We start from the raw sequence: 12,106 nt of genomic DNA on the forward strand, positions 1-12,106 counted from the left end.
TAGCTTGCAACATTACATCACCTGTGGAGGGAAAAGTCCCCGACAACAGGCCACACAAATGGTAGATTTGGTCATTTCTGGTACTTACGCCTTTAGACAAAAGCATTTAATAAATCAATCATGTTTAAAAATTGCCTGAATTCAATTCAATACATCCTGACGAAGTGGTTGTCGTTCGTGTGTATGTACCATTGATTTCCTGAGTGTAGTGGGATCAGCCTAATCCCGCCCTGTGACTCACGCTTTCTACTTACTGTAAATCAGGTGAAATATTTGCAGCAGGAATGTGTGTTATGTAGAAACACTCCCACTCGGCCGCCAACAGAAACATGTGCCGTCTGTCTGCCAGGCTGAAGGCTCGGACCGGCCGCATGGGCAGTAACTCCTCTCTTTCCGTGAGCGGCCGGCCTGACGTGCAGGACTCCTGGGACCTGCTGAAGCCCGCCTCGCTGGTCTCGTCCGCAGGGACCAGGTGTGTGTGTGTGTATCTATTCAGAGTGATCGATTCACAAATATACATTGAACCTTTATTTCCTCACAGATTAGCAGATTATGGTGTTGAATTCTTCTGCATTCTGGTCGCCACTGTGGTTCCTTAAGGAAAGGTTCTAACCATCCAAACTCCACCCAAAAACCTGATGAGGAATCAAAGATGCAGTTAAATGATCCGCTGTGCCAGGCTGGTGAATTTCCAGTGAACTAAATCAGATTGTACTTAGATGTTGCTTTGGGTTGTTGTTGTTGTTGAAACCTATTTTGGAAGCAAATTACATGGAAAAAATCTGAACCTGGTTTGTTTACATGAATATCACTGTCATCCTGAACATCTCATCAGAGCTCGATTATTTAAAAAAAAAAAAAAAATCTGTTTCATCAAAAGCATTTTGTGTCTATAAATACTGTTTGACTTTAGAAGTTGCACACATAATTTTGAATGAGTTGTTTTTGAGGTGTTTTTAGTTTTGGAATCTTTTTAGTTGCTTCTGCCTCACAGACCTGGCAACGCCAGGGTGGAGGCCGTCTGGCACGCTCCTGAAAATATAGATGTAGCATTAAAATGAACTCCACCAGAGAGTAATCATCCTGACATAACATCATCCAAACAGCAGAAAGAACCAGAAAAACTCATCCCACAACATAGATATATCAAAAAAAATATTTGCTTGTTCTTCATAGTCTTTGCTGCCATCTACTGGTGTGTTTCAGTATTGCACGTGAGGTTTTTGCTGATCTGCCTTTGTGGGTCACATGACCTGAGTTCTGCCTGGATACAGCTCTGCTCAAGATGTGTTTACAGTAGAATGACACAGAAAAACCAGACGCACACAGATGCTCCAGCAGGCACTGATTGATGCGGTCATTGATGCAGTAAATGCTCACGGCGGCCAGCATGCGGCTTGTTTTCCTGCTTCACACTGAAGAAACCCACAGAGACCCTGATAATGACCTGCTATTCAGATTACCGTTTATTTATTAGACGTTTATCTTTAAAAATCCTGTATAAAGTTAACAGTTAAATAATAGAAGAAGAATATGAGATGGGGGAGGGTCAGTCAAATACTCTTAGAATGAATCAATCTTTAACTAGAAAAAGGTGAATATTCCTGACATTCCTGTTTTATCAGTCCGAGTCATTTACTGATTTATGTTCTGTCTGTTCTGCAGTGCTGAGAGGTTAACCGAAGATTTAAACCCCGCTCTTCCCATGATGCCCTTGGAGTGTGCCAGCGAGGTCTTGGCGCCGAAGGTAACGGATCAGCCGGCTTCGTGATTGTTGAGTTTATGGCTGTTGGAGTCCACTTGGAGGGATCTGATAATGACATTTACACAACTCACAGAGAGTAGGAAGAAGATGTAGATGTGGGTTAAAGCCAGGTAATTTGACACCAGGATGAAAAAAAATACAATAAAAGATAACAAATTAAAGTTAAACTGCCAAAATAACACCATGTAGATTCATAAAGATGGAGCTAAAACAGGAAAAGAAAACCGCTTTAAAAAAGAAAGATCTCACTGTTTTACCAACACTGGAAGGTTAACATGCTTCTGTGTATAAAAGGTGTGTGCAGCAGCGTGCTAGTTTATCACAGCAGTGTTTACAGAAGCTGCTACACGAGAGGAAGGCCTGTTTGTTTTTGCCTGTTTGTACCTTGAAGCTTACGTCACGTTTCAGGTTAAAGTGGAAGAAGTGGAGCTGTCAACCAGAGCCTCACTCTCCGACAACCTCATCGACTTCAGCGATCCGACCCCCGTGGTGAGTCTGACTCTGCTACAGAGCTCTTCTCCTCCTGTCACCGTTTAAACGGCCTCTGAGGACGATTCAGCAGCTCTAACTGCCGCTTACTGAAGCTTCAGCCGTTGACTAGTTTAAATAGAATTCAAGTGAAACCTTGATGTGATGTTGGGGTTCAGCTGCATTGTGTTGAGAGTCACAAGTCTGATCTGGGATCAAAAGAGGATGAATTGGAGGATAAAATCCATTAATTGTAAAATCAGCCCAGTAACCGCGGTCCTCTGCTTGTGTTTCAGCTCCCACAGGTGCAGCAGGCCAAACCTCTGATCACCCCCCGCTGGATCATTCCCACCACCGCTGTGAGTTCTTCTTCTCTGCTCCTGCAGCTCGCTGGCGACGTCCAGTCACTTTGTGATCTTGTATTTTCCCTCAGACTGCTGCCACTGAAGGGTTAAATGCTCGTCTTGTCCGTGTGCAGATGCGTAGCTGCAGACGCTCGGGCTTGTGTAGAAAACTGACCTCTGACCTTCTCCCCTCACGCCCTTCTAACGCAGCCTCCCGGCGTCTTTACTAACGGCCTGCTCGACCTTGACCCCCCTGCTAAGGTCACCCCGCTCCTCCCCGCCGACGGGGCCGCAGCTCTCACGCCAGCCCTCCCCCACCTCGCCCACACCCGTAACGCCGCCTCCGCCAGGTAAAACTCAGAAAACTGCACCTTGCTGGAAGGAAGCACACCTGAAAGGGTCTGCATCGAGCCGGAAAACAAAAAGTGATGACAAGTCTGAACATTATAGATAAATTCAGTGTTTTTAATCTGTTCAGACTAAAACTGACCAAAATCACATGATTTTCATCAATTTTAACTTAAATTAAATTGGGCTCTGCAATGTCTTGATTTTCTCCTATTCCAAGAAGCTGTTCCTGTCATTACTTTAAACCTGGGATCTGGAGCCCGGGCCTCTGTAGAGCAGTGTTAACATTTAGCTTCTTATCTTGAAGACCAAACAACACTCGTTGAGCAAAGTTGGACCACTGGTGAACAAGGAGTAACCCTGCTCTTATATTAATGTTTACAGAGCGCAGTAAATGTATGATAACTGCATGACAATTTGACATATTTTGCCTCTTGCCAGCTAAATGAATGAGTTTGGTCTAAGCTTTGGTCGATAAATAGTTTCTGAGGGCATCATGATACAGTATCACTGAAAAGTTCATGGTTTTGTCAGATATTTGAACACTCCTAGCATAGAAACTAAAATCTATTAAACAGATGATTCAGATTGTTGTGTCGGGGGGAAAAAAAGAGGTCACCTGATCCATTGAGATTTATGAGTTAAAATTATGAAGGTCCAAAACCAAAATGTTTCTTTTTACATGTAATCTTTTAATTAAAAAGAAATTGGGAGTTTCAATCTTTGAAACAAGATACTGATAATGTAAACTTTAACTTTCTTTAGTTATATCATGAATGTGACGTGTGTGTGTGTGTGTGTGTGTGTGTGTGTGTGTGTGTGTGTGTGTGTGTGTGTGTGTGTGTGTGTGTGTCCCCTCCCCCCTCCGTCCTGCAGCACTGTGGCTCAGCCGCCGGCCTCGGAGGATGGAGCCAAACCCAGAGGTCTCTTGACCACTGAGCTCTGATGCAGAAGCGAGCCTCCACCCATCCACCCACCGTCAGAACATTCCTCCTCCGCCTCCCCAGAGCTGAGCGCGGTGGGGGGAGCGGAGAGGAGGCAGCTCACGTCTTCACTCCTAAACACACTAAGAACACACACCAACAGCTCGTCAGAAGTGTTTTCTAAAGCCAACACTTACCACCAGAGTAACATCCGTGACGTTCCTAACCCCTGAGCTACGTTGTTTAGTGACCTGCCGCTTCCGCCAGCGGAGGAATACTGGAAGTCTTATCTGAGGAAATCGTCGTCTCTTGAAAACATGGACTCAAAGTGGGATTATTGTAGCTCGTCTCTTTGTAGTGCCGCCACATCTCCGTCGCTGTAACTCTGTCTTATCACTGGATCTCTGCAGCCGCACACTGGACGAAGGACCAAACGGTCTGTTGAAGAACGAGACGTTAAGTTAAGCAGCCTTCTGCTGGAGCCGAGACGGCCTCTTACTGCCACTGGATTATCTCTGCAACACTGGACCTTGAAGGAATAACTGGCTACGGACGGTGATACTGTTATTTTTTAATTGTTTTTATGATCCTATTCTTACCTCCATTTTTTTTTGTTTGTTTTTATTGTTTTAATTTGCCCATTACTGGACTTCATATGGACTTAACTGAACACCACTAATTTTAATTTTGAACCCTTCGTCTTTCGGTAACTCCAGATGCATCGTATCGTACGAGACACTCTTATTTTTGTTGATTTGTTCTCACACTGTTAGATTGTCTTCAGTCACGTGGGATTGATTGGCCGTTTCATTGCCAAAAGTGACGCCAGCTCAGTTTCTGTTTGACACACTGTGATCAGAACATTCCTTAAAAAAATGATGTAGCTCCTGCCCTGCCTTATGGAAATGAATGTACTCGTCTAAATACGCTGGAGAGGAAGCAGTATGAACAAGAGCAGAAGAAAAGAAGAAAAGGTTTGGACTCCTACACTTGTTTTACATCGACTCTTAAATGCTAGAATGCTAGACCTCAGACGTCATCCCGTTTCTCCAGGTGAACATGTGAGTTATTTTTCTGTGTAGCTGAACGATGATTTCATGAAGGAGCTGGATGTTTCTACAGTGAAAAGTATTTATCTTCTACGCTGTACCCGTTAGAGTGGGACATGCTGTCCAAACGTGTTGTAGCATTCGAGTATTTTCAGTATTCGGGCGTCAGCCGTCTGTAGATATGAAGTAGATTTATTTTTTTTTTTTTCTTTATTGGGAAAGTCTGTCGGCCCAGTAGTTTCTACATCCTGTGGGGAGTTTCAGCCTCAAGGTGTTTTTCTAATTACAGAAGAAGTAGACGACGTGTTACTGATCAGACCGACCGGAACAACAACAGCAGGGATCGTCAAGTCTCAAATGCAATTTTATATAAACTTTAATTTTTGGCTGGAACACCTGATCATCATGACTCAGTAAAGCTTCACTACAGTACAAACAAGTCCATTGTTTTTCATTCATTTCTCGAAGCGTCCAGAACGCCGCCGCCGCTGCTGCTTGTACCTGGAGAGCCGCCGGCTGATTGGGCTGCACCTGACTGCAATTAGACAGGCTGCATCCAGCAACACCTGAGACCCCACACACACACACTCACACACACACACACACACACACACACACACACACGGTGCCGTCTCTGAGGTAACGCTTCATCTTTTCCTTCACAACTGTGTCAGTTTGTAACCGAAGTCGACCCCACAAGGACAGAAATTCAGGGTCTCAGAGAATTGACAAAGAAAATGTGCAGTTTTCATACAGAAAGACACAAACCACGACTTCCTTTGTAACTACAATTGTCCAGTAGTCGTGTAACTCAAATGTGGATGTTTTTACACTTCAGGTTAAAAATCGGGTGGTAAAGCCTGTGAATGTCCAACTTTTACCTGGAATTAAATAGAGCTGATTCACTGGAGAGGATTTTCTACATTTTGCCAGCAGATGGCAGCAAAGTTCTATTATTGGTTTACTTTCTGGCGGAGCAGGTCCATGATGCTTCCATTGGGAAAATGTGGAAATCAAGTGCAAATGGCGAGTTCTGTGTGAACTAATAAAAAGCATTAGCGTAGGCACATATTGAGCGTCTTTACTGAAGGCAGTACAGGTTCTGACATGTACTGGGGTTTGACATGGATCATGAACTCTACTGAACTGCTATTTTTCAGGAATTTGAGCGCCACAATAAACACAAGGTATAACTCGTTCACTAATATTCATCAGCATTTATACAGAAGATTATGAATAATCTATTCGTCATTATTGATGTAACATCATACTGAAATATGTTCATGTTTACACTGCTTTTGAGGATTTAGTTAGTAGATGTAGATATATTTGTATTTAAATGAGTGAAAGAGGTCAAATTAACTGTCGGAAAATGAAATACTGAGGTTATAACCAAAACACTTTGTTGTCTCTCTCTCTGGATATGGACTGCCCATATTTACTATGTGAATAAAATAGAACACTTAGAAGGTCGTATGTGATTTGTTCCCTCAGTGGTGATCCCTGCTGTTCAAGACAAAATCCTGAACATGGTCTGGTCCAGATTGTTGGATCAGGTGAGCAGCAGAGGACAGTCCAGATCATCGTCCTGCACGTCTCAGCCTCTAGAGTGTAGTGCAGCTCCAGAATGAGTCAAGCAACCCGATAATGAACTTCAGTGGTGGAAATCTAATCAATTTATAGAATTATCGCTTTATTATCTGATATACAATATATAATCTACAAGAACAGAATGGTCACAGACTTAAGTAGGATTCTGGGGAGTATTTCCCCCTGGATGGTCTCTGCCTTGGCTATAAATCTGCCTCTAATATCTCCAGGTTTGAGATTAGTGTCTTGTTTGCTGTTAATCAGATTCGGCGTTCCGGGGTGGGTTTGTGACGGCGGGCTGGCGTCGGAGGAGCGTACCCATCGTAATGCTTCATCAAGAAAAAACAAAACATCAGCTTCCTTCACGGCGAGACAAACAATCTGCCCCCAAGTATCATCAAATTAAAGCGTCTTCAGACTCGCATCACTTCAGCTGATCTTTCATCAGTCCTGGAATGAAAGCAGAGGCTCGTTCGGGGGGAAAAGCCTCTCTGGTTTACGTTTGCGTCGCAGACCGAGCGCGGCCCTCGCTCCAGAGCGGCGCGGAGCTGGATGGCTGTTAAGCAGCCGTGCGGGCTGCAGCTCAATAACTCAGCCAGGACTGCTCCCCTCAGCAGATGGGCCGACTTTCCCCCACCTTCCAGATGAATAATTGATTACGTACATGGACCTTATGCCAGGTCATGATTGCTTAAGCATGCTCGGAGCTCGGGGTGGATTGGTGGAGATTTGGCGCCGGGCCCGAGCCCTGATGTCACCGAGCAGACATTACATGGCATCTCTTAAATTTTAATGGTCTTTGAGGCCGGGACGTCCGTGTTGTTGGATTGAACGCCAATTGCATTTATTAGCATGGCCTTGTTTATAGCTGGATGACCAGCTGTCTGATGAGACTCAGTGAAGACAGGTTAAATGGAATCACACACACGTCTGCATCTCTGACAATCAAAAAGTACAATGTCGGCCATTTCATGGTTTTTTGTTTTTTTTTTTAAGGAGGAATTGTTTGATATACAGCATGTGTCTGTAGTCGAAGTGTAATGTCCTCTTAGTGTTTTAGGCGGTGCTCCATCAGTAAAGCTACAAATCAGTTTCAGACATGCTCGTAAATCTGTTCGGGAATCACCACTTGTACTGAGCATGAGTAGCCTGCTGCTGCTTACTTTCTGGTTCAACTGACTCGCTACCCCACCTTGTGGTACAAACTTGTGTTACAGCTCTGTACCTATTGGAAGATCAATGCACACATGTCTCAAAGGTAAGTTTCTCTCTTTTTTTCTTTCTCAGATTCTTTTATTTTTGAATTCTGCAATCTAAAAATGTTTCATGCTGCAGCTTTAACCTCTCACTGGACAACAATTACCATAATCTGTTTCAATGCAGAGGAAGCAAAGAGCAGAGTATGATTGCTATCCTACTGAAAGAACCTGGCAGAAATTACACAAATGTATTTCTGTGCTTTTGTAAAGCTATTTCCAGTGCGTCTGACTTGTACAGTGGGTCATTTAACTTCACTGTAAAAAAAAAAAAACAACAAAGAAAGAAAAGAAACATCTTTTTATAATGTACACCTTGTAATATGCTCACTATGATCTTTCAGTGCTGAAGGTCAGAGGTCATGTTAGGCTTTCAAAGCTAATCCAGAGTATTGATTTGTTTCCCAGTGAAGAATAATCCCGATGGTGGTGTGAAAGCTTGTGCGTCTCCATGACCTCCAGATCGATGTTGGCTGGAGAATCATCCTCCTGGTGGGACCAAACAGGTCAAAGGGCAAAGCGCAGACGGAGGGAGATCCCACCTCAGGTTGATGGTTGATGTGCTGATAGCAGACATGCTGGTTACAGGAAGTGTAACCAGTGACGACTTGAGCAGAAGCCACGTTCTGTTCCATCCGTCAAAGGTTGGTGAAAATAACTAATGTGTTTTGTTATAAACAATGCCAGTGCTCCACCTGCTGTTCGCCATCCTAATCAGGTTTTTTGGGGAAATTCAGTGGGAAATTCTATTTTAAGCTTGGATGCTGGAGGACTTCATGGTAAACTGCACAGGGCTTAAAAAAACAGACGACACTAGTTACAATCAAAATTTCACGTTAGTCTCATTTCAGTTAAATGTGATTACAGATCAGCGTCGCCAAGCATGTCGTCTTTCAGCACAACTGTCAAAGTGACTCAATACACCACCTTGAGGTACAATGTAGCATGACAAGACCACACAGGTGGATGTTGGTTAATATTCTAGACTTCTCTGAGACATAACCTCTGATCAGTTATGATTAAAGTTTATTTTTGCTGAGGATCAAAGCTGTTTAGTTGCTTGTTCAAAACTCTGCAACATCATCTGCAATTTTTTTTATTTAATGGAGTAAAATTTAATTAATAAGAAGCTTTTGTGTGTCACTAATTAAAGTTCCTTTCTGTGTGACATCCAGATGTTGATGAATCCTCTTCTACATGAGGCTTCGATAACATCTGGCTCCGCCGCTCTCTGCTTCCTTCCTGCTGAAGTTTCTGCCGACTGGACGGATTTTAGCTGGAAACTCAAAAACTGAGCCAACGGAGGAGCATCTGGAGAACCTGGGAGCCAACGCTACTCTGTGTGTGTGTGCGTGATGTCTCAGCTATCATCCAGATGTCATAAAGACTCAACAGGTACACACACACACACACACACCAAAGAGATTTTCTGCCCATCATGACAATAAAAGCCATTGTGTTGTTTGGCCAGCTGTTGCAGGAGATATCTTTATCTGTCGGGGCATTAGGAAAGTCAGCTTACACGTCTCAGTTATCAAAAAGTGAGTGAGTGTGTGTGAGTGTGTGTGTGAGCATTCACTGTGTGGTCAGTGCAGGGAGGCATTCATAGACAAAGCTTTGAGATGATAAAGACGTGAGTGAGTGGTAATTGATCCCTAAAGAGCTGTATTGTGTGTGTGTGTGTGTGTGTGTGTGTGTGTGTGTGTGTGTGTGTGTGTGTGTGTATGTGTGTGTGTATGTGTGCCAGGTGAGACTGTGATGTGCCAGATTCAGTAAAGAGCCTCATTATTCATACAAGAACTGACACGTACACACACACACACACACACACACACACACACACACACACACACACACACACGCACGGAACCACAGTCACTTTAATTGGCTATTTTCATGTCAGCAGTTTGTCTCTCTTTAGGAAAAGCTTATTATTCATCTGTCATGTGTTGAGTATCCTGTATTGTGCTGTGAATTAAGGCCCAGACAGCTGGACAGAGGCAGTCACGTGCACATTCACAGGGGGCACACAAACAGGCAGTGGAAACCCGCCAATAGGGGGGGAAAAGGAAAAGAAGAAATGTTGTGTTTTGTTTGAAGGTTTTCATGATTCAAACCTTTAAAATAACTTTCTAATTTTTGGGAGTATCTTCCTTCAGAGCATTTAAAAGAAAAAGCTGAATGACTAAGAATATTTGTAAGATGTTGCAGATGATACTCTGACATGTAATCCAGGTGATCATATTTGGTAAGTTGTTCATCTATTTAGGTTTTTTTTTCCCCCTAATGTAATATTGTCATATAATATCAAACGGACTGAAGAGGAGGCTGGGCTGGACATGATGCATTGCTTTTATGAAAATATGAAAAAGGATAAGACATCACTTTGTTTGCATTGTTGCAGCAGAAAATGACCCGTCGATAAATGATAATCATGACAAGCAATAATAATAGTGATATTCAAGATGATAACTGTGTCTTTATTTGCATTGTTATATGATAATGTTGGTAGTAATTTGTTGGCTATGATTCAGATTAATTTCATTTTTGTTTATTCATTCACATGTCAGTTAAAAAGTTAAGATGCTGATGTAAAATGGGAAATCAGTAGAAGCTGTGGAGCTTATTGTAGTGATTCTGGACACATTGTTTTCAAATGGAATTAAAAGAGGTTTGGATGTAACCTCCCAAAAAATTCATAAAAAGACACCAAAGTAAAAGTAAACCTTTTGTACATTTACTTTTTGGACTGAAGAGAAACATTTAGAGTTGATGTTATTTGTCAGTTATTTATCATCATTATTTCAGTGGTTCAGACCACAGACCACAGTGGACTGTAATGAAAGTGAATGGGACACCTCAGGTTTAGACCGACCTTCAGAAACTTATGGTGTAAGTTCAGCCCAAGAATCCAGCTTAAAAATCTAAGTTTTCAGCTTAAACAGAGATCAGCCAAAAAGGTGAAACTAAAAACCAGACATTTATTTACAATGGGTAAAACTGGGGCGACAGTAGTTGAGTTGGTAGAGCGGGTTGTCTTATAACCGGAAGGTTGGTGGTTCGATCCCCCGCTCCCGCAGGCGTCAAACTGGCGTTGTGTCCTTGGGCAAGACACTTCACCCACCTTGCCTAGTATGAAAGTTGTGAGAGTGAATGGTTGGTGGTGGTCGGAGGGGCCGATGGCGCAGATTGGCAGCCTCGCTTCCGTCAGTCTGCCCCAGGGCAGCTGTGGCTACAGTAGTAGCTTACCACCACCCAGTATGGAGTGAAAGGGTTGATGTGATATTGCAGTGTGAAGCGCTTTGGGCTCTGTCATGCAGGTAAAAAACAAGTATATATGTATACAAGTGTGGGTCACGGTCCCCCAACAACCCCTTTAAGACGGTGGGAGGGTGACAACTCAGGAAAAGACAACAAAGAGCAATCAGGTTAAAAAATGTCCCATTATGACGCAGTGGTTCATTGAACTCTGTCAGAATCAACAGATTCTTACCTGAAACTTTGAGGAACTTATTGCTAAAAATGTCCAGATTCTTTTAACAACTCAACAAAAAAAGTGTCAGAACATTATTTCTTCCTTGTATTTGCAGAAGTTTGTCAAAGAGTGTGAGGATGAACCACACCGCACCACCAATAGGCCCAAACAGCAGGCTGATAATGCTGCTAAAATTTTTAAATTTTGATGAGATACATGAGCAGCAAAAACCCCCGGCGAGTTTGATGCTTTTATATCAAGCTTTGACATGTAGTCTGCCACTCCTCACTGTTACATTCAAGGTTTTTCCCTAAAGTCCATGTCAAACCTCGAATGACTTCACTTCTTAAAATCTCCATAAAAATGCTCTGCTAAGGCCACAGACTTGAAAAACCCCTGCTCCGCCGAATGGAGCCTCGATTTTTCAGGCTCCCACGAAAAACTGACAGAAAGAAGTGGCAACATCCTCCAACGTTTCTCCCAGTTCCTGTGGTCTGACTGTGAACGTGGCAGAAACACCACTTCCTTTTTCGCCTCTCTCAGCGGCTGCGCCGAAATACACTCCTCTCCCAAATGTCAACCTGCTCTTTTCAAGACATCCGGAGCCACAAATAAAAGTGACAGAGATTCCCCCACACATCAAAAGATACATATAAATGAGACAGTTTCCTCCCACTGAGAGGACCGTTGTTGCTGTTATCTGTATACCAGGTTCAATGGCTGGCCATGGGCAGGGCTGACAGCCCGGGTGTGTGTGCGTGTGTGTGTGTGTGTGTGTGTGTGTGTGTGTGTGTGTGTGTGTGTGTGTGTGTGTGTGTGTGTGAGGGAGAGAGAGGATACAGAGCAGAGAGCAGAGGGAAAGTCTCTGTGTGTTAAACACAAACAAGA

At 43.3% G+C, this 12,106-nt stretch overlaps 1 protein-coding gene across 1 annotated transcript in view; it reads left to right on the plus strand.

The window, feature by feature from the left end:
• The window catches only part of epb41l5 (erythrocyte membrane protein band 4.1 like 5), a 31,697-nt gene extending 26,354 nt beyond the window's left edge, over positions 1-5,343 (plus strand). The window contains exons 21-26 of the mRNA XM_030112853.1: positions 350-472; positions 1,666-1,747; positions 2,174-2,254; positions 2,530-2,592; positions 2,788-2,927; positions 3,802-5,343. Coding sequence (XP_029968713.1) covers positions 350-472; positions 1,666-1,747; positions 2,174-2,254; positions 2,530-2,592; positions 2,788-2,927; positions 3,802-3,871 — 559 coding nt within the window. The 3' untranslated portion in view covers positions 3,872-5,343. The remainder of the gene's footprint in view (positions 1-349; positions 473-1,665; positions 1,748-2,173; positions 2,255-2,529; positions 2,593-2,787; positions 2,928-3,801) is intronic.
• Positions 5,344-12,106: the final 6,763 nt, after the last annotated feature.

The sequence above is a fragment of the Salarias fasciatus genome, chromosome 16, assembly GCF_902148845.1.
Source record: "Salarias fasciatus chromosome 16, fSalaFa1.1, whole genome shotgun sequence".
NCBI classification, from domain to species: domain Eukaryota; kingdom Metazoa; phylum Chordata; class Actinopteri; order Blenniiformes; family Blenniidae; genus Salarias; species Salarias fasciatus.